Source organism: Onychostruthus taczanowskii, unplaced genomic scaffold (genome assembly GCF_017590055.1).
Source record: "Onychostruthus taczanowskii isolate IOZ18803 unplaced genomic scaffold, ASM1759005v1 scaffold30, whole genome shotgun sequence".
NCBI lineage: Eukaryota > Metazoa > Chordata > Aves > Passeriformes > Passeridae > Onychostruthus > Onychostruthus taczanowskii.
The window spans coordinates 5,979,603-5,996,426 of NW_024500350.1; the positions used below are offsets into that span (position 1 = coordinate 5,979,603).

The following is a 16,824-nucleotide window of genomic DNA, read 5'->3' on the forward strand; positions in this document are numbered from 1 at the left end:
TTTATTCCTTTTCACGTATTTTTACCCTTTCTTTGGCAACACAAAATGAAGAATAGTGACCCCGTGGACTCCAGTCTGTGATTTACAATTCCCAGCATTGTAATTAGACACCAAGTGCTCAATTTAATGATAATAAAGCAATTAGGTGGATAGGAGAAAAAGCTATTTGCAGACCAAAGATGGATCATTTCTCATCTTATTATAACTTTTACAAAAAGAACGAAGACCTTAAGATTTAGAAAATGCCTTTTCAAGAGGGGTTACATAGAAATTGCTTTTAAAAATTACACTGTTTCTATTAAGTTTAATTTTAAGACTTTCTTTTTGATAAACTCTTTAATTAATGTCCCTGAAGTTAATAATTTACTACATTCTACCAGTATTTCACTGCTAATAGGTTCTAACCTAAATAATAACTAGCTTTCAAAAAACTCCAGGTTTTGGGCTTTTTTTTTTTCTTTTCTAAAAAAAGAAAGGAAAGTAGCCAAAGCTATGCAGACACTTCTTACAGCTATTTTTGTAGAGGCTTTTATCTCCTTTCTGGTCCGTTCTCTGCTGGTCTGATGCTCCTGTTGCCATAGAAACAGACCTGAAGGTGCTTTGATACAGATTACAATGGTGTTCCCAACACTGAGACATTTCTTTCATCCTCAGTTCAGCAGGTACTGTTCTCATGAGGACAGAAAGGAAAAGGAATAAATCAATCTCTGACTTTTCCATCAATTAAATTCTCATTAGCAGAATTTATGATATGCTTCTGCCTTTAGTTTATGAGCTCAGCACTGATCACTGGTACTTTAAGGACTGAGGTTCATTAATTACACAGGCCATGCCACAGTTAATTTATTTGCAAGGGAACAGCAAAAATCAAATTATGAAGGGAATCATGACTGGCATCATCTTAACTTCAGCAGAAGCTTCAGGAATTGGTTTTTCAGCACAGGTAACGCACCTCTGCTTTAAAATCCGTTTGCATCAAGTTTCATTGGTTTGCTAGAAAAACCAGATCAATTGTAAAATGACAGCATATTAAGATAACACTTAATACACATTCCCTGAGGTCACTGATTACTTCAAGACAAATCCTATCTCTCCCAAAGGCTGAAGAAAAACCTGGGAGCTATTTGGATCTCTTCAGAGTATGACCCCCATGACGGCCAGTGAAAATGAGAAAATACAAGAGCAATGGCCAGGAAGGAACCCAAACTGTTCTGTTCATGCAGAGCTTCCCTGATGCTTCCCCAGCAGCTGCTGGAGAAAGGGAGCTGCAGTGGAAGAGGGTGGCAGCTGCTCCTTCCCAGCCAGGATGTCCCCACCTCCCCTCCCTGCTTTCCTCCCTCTCATCGCCCTGCTCCAGGGTCACGGCACCTCCATGAAAGAGCTCTGCTCCTTCCTGAGAGCACAAGTTGTTCTTTCCTCCCCAGCCCCGAGGAGCCTCGCTGGAGCTGTGATTTACACCAAGGAGCTGAGGCCACACCACCTCAGCTCAGCAGAGACCAGCAAACATCTGCAGCACCCCAAGGACAGAGCCGCAGCCACTCCCTGAGATGGGGACACTCTGGTGACACATTAAAATCACTCTGAGCATATGGGATCTGCAGTGCTTTTCAAAATTAGCCCACTTCTTTTATTCCAAATTAAGACTGAATCTAATTTTGGTGCAAGAACTGCCACCTCACCAAACAGACAGTGCTAAAAATTGCCAGCATTCTGCAAGGCTCTCTCAGTGGTCTGTCTGTGTCTCTTCTAGCTACTGAGTTCAGTGTGCCATAATCACTCTTTTTTATTTTAAAACCCACATAGTTTTGGGGGTGGAACCTGATAGAAATGTCTATGGTGCATTTTACACATATCTCATGTAACAAAATAGATTATTAGTAATTCTTAGGCATTCTGCCCCCCTAAACCCAAATATCAGCACATTTACAGAGAGTTTAAAGATTGACACAGGAGACTTTTGCCAAGGGGAAACAAAAGCTGACTAGGAAATAATGAATCTCAACCCAAATTGCACAAAACTCAATATATTCTTAACAACTGGAAAATAAGTACTGCTGGAATCATGCCAACTTCAATTTGGGGAGTTAGAAAGAGTTTTGATGGTGAAAATCAGCACCAAGGAGTTGCTGGCACCACAACTGCACCCCATCCACAAGATTTCTTTTTACTACTGGGAATAACTTAGCTGTGAGCTCTCCTTTTATAGTCCCACTGCCTAATTGTTCTGCAGTGCTAACTTGTGAAAATCAGGGATATTTTTAGGTTCATCATTTATATACATTTCCTAACTGTCTGAGCAGAGCTCTGTTCAGTGATTAACTCTTAGCAGCATCACCTATGTTGTATTATGTACTGCACAGGAAATGGCTAGAAAGAAAAATACAAAGTCTAAATTTTATGATACAGCTATTCAGCACTTGCACTGTTCTGGATTGGGAAAATAAAAAATATACTCCTTATAAATAAAAAGCTATGAACTTTCAAATCTCAGAGGCTGTAACAGAAACCTAAACTGCACTCCCAGCATCTCAGCACAAACTCCATGAACTGAAAGCCAGAAGGGCTGCAGTGGAGGATGTGAGCAAATGTTCCTTGGAGTCACACACTGTGCAGGCAGCCACCCACCATGGATTTCCTTCCCATGGGGTGCTCAAGGAGAGGATTCACACAGCTCCTTTCACACTGCAGGGAAATTTTTCCATGCAGAGGGACACAGAGACAGTTTGGAGATTGGGTTACAGGAAAAAGGTGGGAATTACCAGTAGTTATAAAAGTTCATGAACCTGTTCCTTTGTAATTTAATTCTGCTTTTGCTGAGGATTGTTCACTGTAGCTAAAAGCCGTTTCAGCTGCAATAAAAGGAGCCTGTGCTTTAATTTAGGAATAGAAGGTGCACATGTTTTCTTGGGGTATGATTAATTCAAACACATTGCAGCACAAGAACTGCTCTCAGGTAACCTGGGAAGCTGCTTGCAGCCACTCAGAAGAAGGCATTTGGGAGAGCAGTGCCACCAAATTCTCAGCACAGGCAGGGATGGGCAATGCCATGAACTTCTGTACCCAGAACCTCCTCCCAGAGCTGGAGGAAAATGACCCCAATATTCCTCAGGATGCACAGAGCCCTTTTGGGCAGGTTTCCTCCTTTAATTTCTCTGCCTTTCCACTAAAACAAATCTTACCTCTGCACTGATTCTGTTCAAATTGTAATTTCATTGTCAACATAACCACACTTTGTAATGAGCCACTGTCACACAGCACCATGGAAAAAAACCAATTAAAACATTAGACAACCGAGCAACTTTCCCCCACTATTACATTTTAGGGCTTTGAAGTCAAAACCATAGACATGAAACCTTTATTTCTCCATAAACTGCTTTGGATACTCTTCAGAGTTCTAAAAGTCAGAGTAACAACAAGCAAGAAAATGCTTATATTTGTAAGAAAAAATATCTTTCTGTAAAAAAAAAAAATCTATCTTTTTGTATCTATCTTTTTTTTTTTTTGTATCTATCATTTCTGTCCTGTAAAATTTGTTTTAAAGCACTTATGATAAATAACAGAAAGAATAAAAATTTTCAGCTCCTTCAGCATCACCTGCTGCATTAACTGTGATCATGCTGATTTTGTTATCCAGGACATGCTTTTGGGGAAAAGGCTGTGGTAATATAGCAAGGAACACCATATTTTGACAAAAGTATGTTTGCATTGTAATTGCTTTTTATTAAGAATATTACCTACTGCCTGCATCTAATAATGTCTATTGCAAACAAAATCAATGTGATTAATAATTATCATAATTAGAAACCACAGACATACAAACACTTTGAGTTGTTTCCTTAATCTGTAAATAGAGGGGGCTTCATATTTTCTGTTTAGGGAATGCAATGAAAAATTCCATCAGAGCTGTTTAAGAATCACTTCCAAAAATTCATACCGGCTTCTTTTAAAGAGAACAATTTTTAATCTGGCAAGCAGTGAACTGCTTCTTGCCAGGTCTCCCTGCAATTGTTTATCTTTTCTGATGAAGCAAGAAGGTTTTCATCTTAATTAAAAAGAAAATATTTCTAGGACAAGATTGCCTATTACTCCAAATTCCGATTAGCAATAAACCTGCCCCCAAACCTTAGTGGGATATGGTTGGACTTGGTGATCTTAAAGATCCTTTCCAATCTAAGTGATTCCATGATTCTGTAATATTTTATCAAATTATGTTCGATGCTGCTCCAATCTCAAGATGTCCAACATTTATAACAGTTGTTTTCCACTGTACAAAACAACTACAGAGTTAAAAGCAAATCAGACAAGCCCTGCTGCTGCATTTCATTATCCTTGGAAAAAGACTGGAAAGCTTTCTGATTAAAACCCCTTTTTAACTAGTTCTATAGTAAATCTTAATACTGTGCTTCCAGTTACTGCCTTTTCTCCTCATGAGTTTGGTTTTTTTAATTCCCTAGGCCAGTCAAGCAGCTCTCTTTTTCCATTCTGAAACCAGCCTCCTACATGTAAATATGATCTAGAAACATGATTAAATGCCAGTGGGGGAAATAAAATGGAAAAAAAAAAAAAAGAAGAAAAATATTCCAGCATTTCCTGGAACTGAAAAGAAATCTGGTCAAGACACCTAAGTCCTCCAGGGCAGAGCAGTTATATTAATTAATTCTGGCTTAGTACAGAGGTGATTCTTCAAATCATTTTTCTCAGAGCCCCAGCCATGAAATGAGCAGTGTACCAGTGCAGTAAATGTGGACATCAGCACTCCCTGAGCCTCAGGGCAAACCCAACCCCCTGCTGCCACTCTGAGCATCAGCATTTCTGAATTAAGAGTTTCCCACTGGTCCCCCAGCACATGAATTTTTAAGGGTCAATCTTTCTCCTCCCAGCTCTGGAGTCACAGAAACCATAAAATGAAAATCACAGTGGAGCCTCACAGGGCTCATGTCCCATCTCAGGGAAAATCCACAGCACTGTGGAGAGAGGGAAACCCCAAGAAAAAAAATCTTAATTTCTTCTACTGGCAGCCCCTTGCAGCAGTTCCCCATCAGCAAATCAGCACACCCAAAAACCTGCCCTGTTATGGAGTAATTTGTCCCTTGCCACAAACTACCCTTGAGAGGCCTGGTCACAGTGTAAGAGACAAAAAAGGTCATGCTTTAAAGACCTTTAACACTTCAGTTCTGTCCCAAATTCCAAATGAAGAGCTGCAGAATTCAACATAAAACATTTCCCTGAAAAACAGAATCATGATTTCTGAACTATCCCTGCCTTTGTACCAGGGGTGCACAGCTGGCCAGCAGTGACTTTATGATCCACTGAAAATCCTGCTTCAGTTTCTTCTGGACAGTGCCTTCGTGACCACACTGATTTATTTTTGCTTTTTTGTTATTTTTTCTTCCTCTGAGTGATTTTTTTTGTTGTTTTAATAAACTATATCTTAACACATATAAAAAAATCTGAAATATTGTACTCTAGAACTGCATATCCCAATATCCAAGCCACTGATGAAAATAACCAACTCCTGCAGCATCCCACACCCAGTTGTTCACATTCCCACTGAGCTTTCAAGAGTGCTTAAGATAATAAAGCTCCCAAAAATTTTCAGTATCAAGAGGATAATTGACTTGGAAATTGCAGTATGTAACCTTTGACTTGCCTGTGTTCAGTTACCCCGCAATGATGAGAGGGCTTTGCTGTTTGATTTTATGTAAGGACACATCTGGATCTTCCCATCCATTCTCTCCTAGGTGCTTAAAGGCTAAAAGCTCTCCAAGCACAGTCAGATTTCAAATCCATTCACTGTTGAGTCACTCACTCTAATTTAAATTTTTTCACATTTTAATTTCTATTTATTTTGCTCATAATCCTCCCTTGAATTCTCCATTATTAAAATCTGAAAGGGAAATAGTGCTGATCCAGAGGCCATGCTCTGTGAGCTCCTGTGCACTCAAAGTCTTACAAACTTTTACTGAAACACAAACTACAGTCAAACACTATTTTAAATTAATGCTTGGGTTTTTTTTTAATTACATGAAGCATGTAATTAGGAACATTTTAATATATAACAAAGACACCTTCTGGTCACCGAATTCCGTTAACAAAGAAAACAAATATTTAACTCAATTTTCCAATAAACTGACCAATTATACCTTAATATTGAACACATCTTAACAAAGTTTGTTACAGCAACACTCCATTTCTGAGGCTGCTCTTACATTTTTACACTGATTTGCCAAAGTTTTAAGTATTTCATCTATGACTTCACATAGTTTTAAGAACATCAAGCATCTTCCAAAAGCAAGCACCTGAACTGGAGATGAGCTTTCCTGTGACTCAGGAGGGCAGCAGCAGCAGGAGCTGTTAAATTCTACTCAACAGCATCAACAGAGAGAGGTGGCCATAACGAGAAGAGGAATAATTTCTGTTGAGAGCTATTAGACAGCATGAAAACAAATCCTGAGCTGCTTTTTGCTAAGAAACCAGAGCTCACACCCTGCCAAGTAATAAGGAAATGCACAATTTTTTTGATTGTGTGACTTCTTGTTCCACTGAAACAGGATATTGCTCCCCAGACACCACCACTGCAATGCCACTCAAGGATGAGCACTTTATTCCCAAGTATTATTTTCCTTTTGGCACAAACAGGCATTTCAACCTCACATTTCAGCTACTCTGAGTAAAACAAGAAGAGACTTATTTTAAGCTTTCCTCTTTTACACTCACCTTTACTAAGGCATTATTTTGCAAGGACTGCCTCATTTATATTAAAAGTACAGGGCACCATAATTTAACATTATTCTGATACACAACAATTATTATTATATAATGATTATAATTATTATAATTATTGCTCTGGAAAATTAATTTTATTAATGACAGTATTACTCTTACAATTAATGGAAGGGTTACACTGGAGCTTTTGAGTACACAAATTAATTGTGCACCTGCACAAAATAATCTAGAAAAGGATATTTTAATATTTAAAAATCTGCTAAATGTTATGATAAGCTTTATAGCACACTACATTTCAGAATAAAGCTTGTAGCAACTGGGGGAATAATCAGTTGCTGAATTGTAAAAGGGTTTAAATTATAGTCAAACATTTCAGCAAATTAAAGTATAACATTCTAAAATCCTCTTTGTGTAATAGGACCCACTAATGTAGCACAGTTTTAATAAAACATATTTATTTTCTGATTGCTTTTAATCTTCAAACTGTTTTTGAGCAATTGCTGCTGTGTAAATATTGAAAATGATCATTTGGTAACCCAAATAGAGAAACAAGGCATTAGACTGATTTATTTAATCACTAAGCCCAAAACCCCACATCATGAAATGCAGTCAGCAATATTAAAGAACATTAACAACCTGTCACAGATTCTGTCACCATGAAAAGATTCTCAGTAAAATGAAATGGTCTCACACACAAACGTGTGTTCCCATTTCTGAACTTCAGGTGAACAACCCCTAAGAACTATCTTATAAAAAAATATAAATAATCAAGAGCACTTTTAAGAGCCAAACCATTCATTATGGATACAGCAGAGCTACTCATGAGTGTTACCACTCAATCAAGAATAACTTCCATTAATATCCTACATCACAAGTGGGCACTAAGCTAAAACCAGACTTGGGTTATTCTCCTTGTGGTTTTAGGACTGACCAAAGTAAATCAGAAATCATCTCCTGATCAGAAAATGCAGGTATATAGTTCATACCTACAAATCATTGCTTACAGGGATAAACTATATGCAGAGAACGAGGAATTCAGCAGATTTTCTTTAACTGTTGAGACTTTTGCTGAAATTGGGCCACTTTGGGGGTTTTGCCATCAACAATCTCCAGCCAGATCAGGGTGAGAACATCACCCACACAGGGCTCACCTGGGTTTCAGCCTCTCTGCAGCTCAAGGCACTTCAAATACACAACTCCCCAACTCCAAAAGCCTGCTTTAGCTGTTAACTACATTTACAGAGCCAATTGCCCCACTGCAAAGCTAAAAGAAATCGTGAACTTTCAGAAAAACAAAGGTTTGAAGAACACTTTTGGTTTCTTGCTCTCACCTAACAAGTGTTTTTTTAGAGAGGTCTGTATCAGCTAAACAAGAGATACTGAACACTCCCATCTTAATTACACTTCTAACTTTAGCTATTTTTAACTATTTTTTTTAACTACTATTTTTCTTCTGTACTTAAATATAAATTATGTGAAATGTATTAAAATGGAAGTTTTAAAAATTCTTCTCAGTTCTTCAACATTTCCCCATATTTTAATTTAAAAATGAGAGAACTTTTTAATATCTGAAATTTTCCACGACCCCTTGTGGCTTCTGTCCATATATTGTTCAGTGACCTCCTGGCTGGCATATTGAAACAATTCATGAGAAGCTCATTAAAAGCTAGCAGGAAAATTCTTCTGGTGCATTTTATCAGAGGAGATAATGGCCTACAATCTAGAGCATGAATATGTGATAAGAAACAAAACAAAGCCATTCAGACAAAGAACACTTGGAATGTATTGTTCCCATAAGCAGATGTTAAATTACTTCACTGTAAAGTGGGATTTATAAAACCCAAAGAAATGTTATTTTTATGTGAACAAATGAGATCAGTTTATTATTTCAGCAGGGTGACACAAAGATCCTGCACATGTGTCTCACCAGGCAGGCAGATGTGTGGAGAGGAAAAACTGGTTGTGGATCAAAAATGCTACAGAAGCACGGACAGAGCAGGATGGAATGGGAGTAGCCAGACTCCTAGACTAGCTCAAACATGAAAATAAAATAAAAACCCAGTAAGCCAGCTGGCTTAAGATTAAATTGTCATTTAACTGGAGCTACACATCTTTGTGCACAGTGAGACAAGGACCAGAGACAGCTCAAAAGATACACTTTGAGATAAGGTAGATAGTAAGAAAGTTCAGAGAAAGCTTCAGCCTTCCTGGGAATTGTTAATGTCAAATACATCCAACATAAAGCAAAGAAAATAAAACGCTGATTCATGGCTGGGTGAACGCCTCAGGGCTGTCACATTCTGAGGACATTGTTCTTGGTCACACACTCAAGCTTACTGCTCTTACCAAAAATAGATTTTTCAGTCCATAAATGTTCACTTCACAACTGTTAAAACCCACTTGGACTCAATTATCTGTCGTGAAGAACCCATTGATCCTGTCTGTAATCCACTCTCGTGGGTGTAACAACATAAATCTGAAATGTCGGTGTACTCACATCAGTGTCGGGCCCCTTGTCAGCCCCAGGACAGGAGAAGGTGACGAACTCATGGCACCTCTTGTGAACCACAAAACAGCAAACTGGCAGAAAAAGGGGAAACAACAGTTAGAGTGGTTGGTGGTGGTGTTCCTTTTTTTCTTATTTTGTAAAAAATAGAAAATAAAACTTAAATATTTCACCTGTAAGTCAAGGAAAGCAAGCAGAGTCCCATGTAAAATAAAGACACAAGACACCAAGCAAACACTGTGATCAAAGAGGAGATAACCATTCACATTTAAAAACCAAGAGGCTCTACACAATGATAAATCTTTCATGCTGGAGACAGCCCACAGTGCTCAAATACAGCGTGGGATGAGCAGTTCTACTAAGGCACATTTCCTGGATCTCAATCCTGCTCTGTCACAGGAAGTGTCAATGTGCATCCAGGAGGCAGAAGTGAGGAATGTGAAGCTGGAATGAAACCCATCCTTGGGTGTGGGATTTGCTCCCCTGCACGCCTGGGGAAGGTCTGTACAAAAACCCAAATCTTTCCCAGTTAATTGTCTCTGTGAGGGACCAGAGCTCTCTGTGAGTGAGGCTGTTCTAGAGAACAAAGTGTTCTCGTAGCACAGAATGGCAGGAGATAATGGGAAAAGAAAATTAGCTCCTGATTGCAATGTGAAGCCCATTTAAAATTTATGAATGATCTCAAAGAACTTCTTCTTTCTCACATAAAAAAGTTCCTGCCATGGGATTGAGGCCACAGGTTGTCACACAGGTCCCTCCAAACCACAGCAAAAGAACAATTTCCTTGAGGGTGCTTACTTTAAGAGTCAGTATTCCAGCTTTTCACCCCCACTATGGGTTCTTTCATAATATTAAACTTAGTTCAGATATTCTGAAATTGGTCCACATTTCAATGAAACAGACAATCAAGATCTGAGAGTGAAAAAACCTTGTAATAAACACTGTGCCATCAAACAGTGAGTCAGGAGACTATAATGAAATGATTTAAAAGTAATTCACAGCTTGTTTATAGGTAATGCATTCTCTATATACTTGAAATTTTGCATTTCCAGCGCATAAAAACACATTATTTCCCAAATCTCAAGAATAAAATAGACTTAAATTGCTTAACAACTGCAAACATTGAATTTCCTCAACTTCAGGAGAAAACATATTAAATTTACTAAATTGTTCTAAAGAGCTCATTGCACGAGGCAACTTTAACCCTTCTCTTTCCCATTTAAAAGCCCCGTGAATTTCTTTCACAAACAAACAGTGAAGAGAGCTGTGGGCAGGTGCAGCTGCAGGTCCCTGCAGACACAGCCTGATCCCGGCTCATCCCCAGCCCTACGCCTGCCTTTAAAGTCTGATCACCCTTCTCTCCCTCCCAGCTATTTGTCATCAGTATCCCATGCAGAAATTGTTTCCAACTGTTCTACTTCCGACGTGGCATATGTTCATCCTTTGGGCAAAGGGAATGAAGTGGGTTTTGCTCCACTGATTCCAGATTAGCTCTGCTGACTCCACTTGAGCCGCAGCTCTGGCTCAGAGGCTGCTGCCCACTTGTTTGTCTAGTTTGTTAATCAACCTAAATCCCAGTGAATCCTGCAATTATCATTTTGATGGTTTGTTTTCTACCAACTGAAAGATCACTAAGTGGCAATTACCATTAATATTACTTGTAGCTGAGTCATATTTTACTTTCAGATTATATTTTTGGTTCCAGATCTCCCAGTCTCAAGGACAATAGACTGATTTGTGTTTTCAGTAATAAACCACAGGCAAAAATTTTTTTAAAAAAATTAAATCTTGGTATATCCTTCAAAAAATAAAGAAGTTAACTATTTTTTTAAAAGTTGTAAAACATAATGTGATAATCAATGCAAAAGATCTGAGACATATTATGGGAATATCTGGAGATCAGTAGAATGGAGCTGTTTCACCAATGCTTGCCTTTCCAATTTGGACCTTGGAGTGGCTGCTCCAGCTCTGCCTTTATTCAGCAATGTGTGTAAGGAAAACTGCATATCCGGCCATGTACTTTGGGCAGAATTTCTGCAACACCACAGCCAAGTCCTATCTCTGAGCTGACAGCCTCTCAGAGCTCAGTGTGAAGGAATTCATTCAACCAGAGACAATGGTGACATTGTTTTTAATACGATTTAAGCATCGAGATAAAGACATGGGAAGAGGAGTGCCACTGTTTGCTCCGGCCTGTGAACTTTAGCTGTGAACTTCCCTGGAAAAGATGCTCATCACACTGCAATGGAAAGGAGAATTCAGCTGCCAGAGACAGCAAAGCACAGAGGATTTAGCATTTTGGACTTGGGCTACACCTCAAAACTGCATGCTAACACTTTGATTCTCAGTGCTGGTTACTGAAGTCTCAAAACTGAATTTGTGTTCAGCCTAATAACAGCCTTTGATAGGAGCTCATGTGGGCAACTCAACATGGACAGCCTTGATTATTTTTCCTTTATTTCCCATTTGTAATGGGTGACTTATCTCCAAAGAGCCTGGTTCCTTAATAGGTGATCTAAAAGCATCAGACCCGTCTCACCTTTTGTGAATACTCAAAAGAAAACCAAACAGTTCCACACAGAAATAAATAATCCAAAGTGAAAAGAACAGTGTCAACTGAAATCCACCTGACAGCCATCATTTCTGTACATATAATTTAACAACCAAATTAATGAGTTGAAATCCAGCTATCGGACTGTATTTTAGCATTTGTTTTTAGTGTTTTCTTTATTTCATGGAGCAACACAGATCTGGAGAACTCATGTAAAAATTTCCTTAGTTCAGCTAAGTGCAAACAAAGTGTCATCTGCCCAAAATAACGTGCCATTTTTTTTTTTTAGGAATAGAGATGAAAAATAACCTCTCACTTGTTACTTGTTTTGAGGATGTTAAGAGCTTCACATCACTTACTGCAGCTGTTAGAAAGTCACATTATGTTCACCACCTTCACGTAATGAAAGTTGTATTACAGTGCTTTGCAGAGGCTGCCAGGAAATTTGTTCCTTTACACTTTACCATGAGCTGAAGGGAGCTGGCACACGTTATGCAGAGAGCAAAGTGGCTCTCGAGGCTGACAGCTAAAATTAAAAAGAAAATTATTGAGGTATTTTCGTGTTTTGACAGCGTGATTTTGATCTGTGGTGTATATATAGAATCTGGCTGAGAGCTTCCACCCTCCCCAGCTCTGGACTTGCTGGAGCCAAAGGTTCCCTGCAGCCCAGGGAGGGGATCAGGGAGGGATGCAGAGAACAAAACAGACCTTGTGCTGCAAAACCAGACTCACTGCTCGCTCTCTGCTGGCACGTGGCATCTCCCTGGCTGCTCCCTGCCCTCCCAGAGAGCAGGAAACACCAAGTGGGCAGCACAGAACCAAGGAGGAACCTGGGAGGGAGCACTCAGAGTAAACAAGATGAAGATGCTCGACAGGGCTTGTGGGATTTATGGTACATAATGGAGAGCAATTCATTCTACCCAACACTGCTCTGTCCAGGCACAGCACTGAGAAAAACATGTTCTTATCAATAATATATACATACATACATACATACATACATACATATATATATATACTGTTGTCACTTGGAGTTACAAGGCTCCACTGTAAATTTCCATCTTTATTCCAAATTATGAGGAGTGAAAATATTATTGTGCTATATGGTCAGGTGAGAGTTCTCTGCTAAAAAATACTGCTACTAATGGCTTGCACATATGACCCAGATGGATGGGACCAAAGTGAAGTACTGCAATCATAAATAACAGAAACAGCAGCAATCTTCTCTATTAGATGATCTATAAAGAAGAAAAGCCATTGCTGAGCCCACACATCACTTAGCCATATGTCTGAAGAGCTCCACAATCACAGGCATTCCAAAGAACAAGGGATAAAAAATATCAAGACAAAAGTCACATGCTTTACAACTGAGAATTATTAGAAAAGGTCAAGAGATTTTATTTTTTTTTAAATCACTTGTAAACTCCCACTTTTGGAAGAAAAAGAACAGAGTAGGTGAGCCTTTCCACTAGATATAAATAGCTCTACTACACCACAGTATTTATTTATTTATTCAGTAAAACAGAGGCAGCTACAAACCTAAAGGGTGGAGAGAATGTATTTGCAGAGAGTCCAACTGAACTGCCAGTTACCATCTACAGAGAAATCAATGAGGCTTTTAAAGCCATCTTTGACTCTTTTTTGTAATCATACAGTTATTAAGGTTGGGAAAGAGCACCAAAACCATCAAGTCCAACCTTACAACAAATACCACCATGCCCACTGAGCAATGGTCAAGACTATTGTCCCAACTCAAATGGATAACATTTTAACCAGTGTAGAAATCACATCTTTTCCTATCTAAACCACCCCCAAAGCTGTGGCTCCACTGCCATGCCATTACTGGGTGCCCCACAACAACAGGCACATAATTTGTTTCCAGGTTTCAAGCACTGATTATTCCAGAATGTTGCAGTAAGATAGAAAAATCATAAAGAAAGGCTTCATAAAATCAAGCCTGCTCTCCTCAAATCAGTGGCTGGCCTTGTCAAACTAGCCTTGGAAGTTCCCATCTGAAAGCAATCCTGGTGTGAGCAGTTCATTAACATGCCAACCTATTCCTGGGTGAAAAACAACCAGCACCTGTATAAACTGTTTTTACACTGTTAGATGGAAAAATAAAAACTATCTCTCACAAACAACTTTTCCTGCAGGTACACATCAGGGGTTTGAGTGACCAGTCAATACAGGGAACAACTTGTACTGACCAATGAAGAAATTGGCAAGAAAGCTACTGACCAATTGGAGTCACACACGAGGTCTGTAAAACTGTATAAAAATGAGTTATGTGAATAAAAAATAGGCTTTTTCTACCATGAGGAAAATGGAGTTCAGCATGATTTATTCCCAGACCAGAGGAAGCAAAATTGGAGGTCTTGAGGGCAGCAAGAGGGAAATAACTCTGTGTACACTCTGTATTTATTGTTGGGTTCCTGCTCTGGGGCTTTTAAATACGAGCTGACCCTGAACTGGACTAAGGAGCTCCCACAGAAGCTCAGCAAGAACAAAACCCCCTCTGGGGTAACTCAGAGGGCTCCAGAGTCTCTGCAGGAGTCTGGAGCAGGCAGTCACTGCGGCCTTGCTGTTTCACACACTGTGCATCCTCACGGAGGCCACAGGATTTCCCCCAGGAGCCAGAGCTGTGCCTGGCCCGTGCCTCCAGCACGGCACCAAGCAATGAATGAACGAATGAATGAATGAACCATGTGTTACATCATCCCAAGATTAAATACAGCAACTACAGTAAACAGAAATAGGGTAGTACTTCAAAACAGACAAATCAATTAAATACCAACTACATTTGTTATTTAAATAAGTACTGTTTAAATAAGTTTACTAGGAATAGATAAACAAGAAGAGCAGCAATTAAGATACAGGATGTAGCAATGTTTGTCTTTCTCCTCTTCTGAACATATTATAACTTGTAAAATATAATGAAAATCCCTTTTAAATTAAATGTAACCAAGGCTGGAGATTATAAAGCAAACACAAGTCACAAGCAGCCCTACATTTGACTGCTACCGACGTACTGAATCCACTGAGAATTTTTTAAAACTAAATTACCCTAACTTTTCCAACATATATAATTTATAATACACCAGCTTGCTTTTGTGCCAGTGTCTCACCCCACCTAGAAGGAAGTGCTGTCCCAGGGGAGTAGCCAGGCTAACACTTACAACTGCTTTATGCAATCTTTCCACTTGGCATTTCCCACTCCTTTCTGACTAAACCAGCCTGGAGCCCAGCAAGACACAGTCTGTTCCAAGCTAAGACAGTGAATAAGAAAAACAACATCTCTGCCCATCACCTTAACCTGTTCCTAAGCTTCTTAAAGCTCCTCTGTGAGCCCACAAGGTCATACAGCACCTTCACAGCACTAATCTGTGCAGTGCTACACATTCCCTGCCTCGTGGGCTACCTTCATTTTTGTCGTGGTTTCTGCAAAACTCAAGCTACCTTCTCAAAAATCTACCCCGGGGGTAAGGTACAGAAATACATCAAATCAATATTGATAAATTAGGGCTGAGTCTTATTTCTAAAGCTCCATGTCCACCTGCTAATATTTGCTCTGCCTAATCTCAGATTCATACCTCTGACCTTGCTGCAGATTTTCTGCTTGGTCAAGCTTAATTAGACTAAAACAACTCAGGTGGAGGACAGAAATAAGACCACTGTAAACTTTCCTGTTCTTTGCTGTTTAATTTCTCTCTCTCTCTTTTTTTTTTTTTTTTTCCCTTTTTTTTCTAATTTGAGAGAAAGTAACAGTTAAATGCAACAATATCTTATTTGTGTGAAAGGATTATACAGATCGTCTGGACAGTCTTAACCAATCAGGTCATTAACTCCTTTACACTAAGTAGAAAACAGATGGATGTCTCTGGTAAGCTGGCTTTGCCAGCTTCACAACAGTGTGCAAATACAGGCTGTGTGCCTGGCAGGGAATGCATATGCATTTACATTTACCCAAACAACTTTGGCAGACCTGGCAGCGCCTTGGGATAAAATGATAAATATATACCTGCACATATTAAATTAGAAATTTATACCTAACACACTTTAGAAAGAGTTTGGATTTAGTAAAATACCTCACATAATATATTCAGATCTGTTTGAATACTATATTCAGATACATATTATAACAGATTTGTCATTTCTGCCTTCCACACAGGAAAAAGAAGGTACATGATATAGTTTATTCTACTAAAACTGCAACATGATATTTGCAAAACTGAGGAAGATTTTCAAAATATTAGAGGATTTAATGTGATATGAAATATTCAGCCCTGTTTCAATCTACTTGTTAATTATATACTTTCTGAGACAGAGACCACTGTTTCTATGTAAAGCCCTCGCTAAAATTTCACAAAACCATTAATCTCCCTCCGTTGAGGTGTCCCATTTTATAAATGAATAATAACCCAGAAACCATCTATCAAAACCAGTGCTGAAATAGCTATTTTGAGAACTCGTACCAACAAAAAAGGTGACCCACAATCACAGACTTTTTCTATCACTTCTGCAGTTTGAATTCACTTCAGCTGAAGAAGCTGCTGCTGTTAAAGTGTTTTCTGCAGCCACAAAGCCCCTCTGGGTGCTGCTCTCATCTGCTCTGGAGCAGAGCACAGGCACAGCAGTGAGGAACAGCACAGCTCTTCCAATTAAAGAGCTAGCACAATAGGAGAGCCCAGAACTGCTTCCTGTGAACGCTGAGCAGTTGCTCTTCAGATTTTTCAGCTATTTCAGCAGTGACCCCAATTGCAGAAGTGGGATCTCTTAAACAGAGCGGCTCCTTCAGTTTGAGGCATCAGCCAGCACAAAACCAAGGGCTGGCAGAGGGAGCAGGAGGAAGAAGCACAGGCTGTACATATTTTAAAGCTGTATAAAATGATGGGACACAAGCTGAAACCAACTCTCCAGAATGCAGCTGTTTGTTCTGTAATACAGCTGGAATTCCAGATGCCGACAGCAAGCAAGGAGCTTTTGGCAAATCACAGTGGCAGCCTCTACAAGAGAATCTCCCACAGTCACATCGTGCAGCAGG

General features: G+C 39.3%; 1 protein-coding gene across 2 annotated transcripts in view; it reads right to left on the bottom strand.

Moving 5' to 3' along the window:
- PRKCA (protein kinase C alpha) overlaps window positions 1-16,824 on the bottom strand; it is a 147,122-nt gene that overhangs the window by 78,411 nt on the left and 51,887 nt on the right. For both annotated transcript variants that reach the window (XM_041409515.1, XM_041409513.1), the window contains exon 3: window positions 9,224-9,306. In XM_041409515.1, coding sequence (XP_041265449.1) covers window positions 9,224-9,306 — 83 coding nt within the window. The remainder of the gene's footprint in view (window positions 1-9,223; window positions 9,307-16,824) is intronic.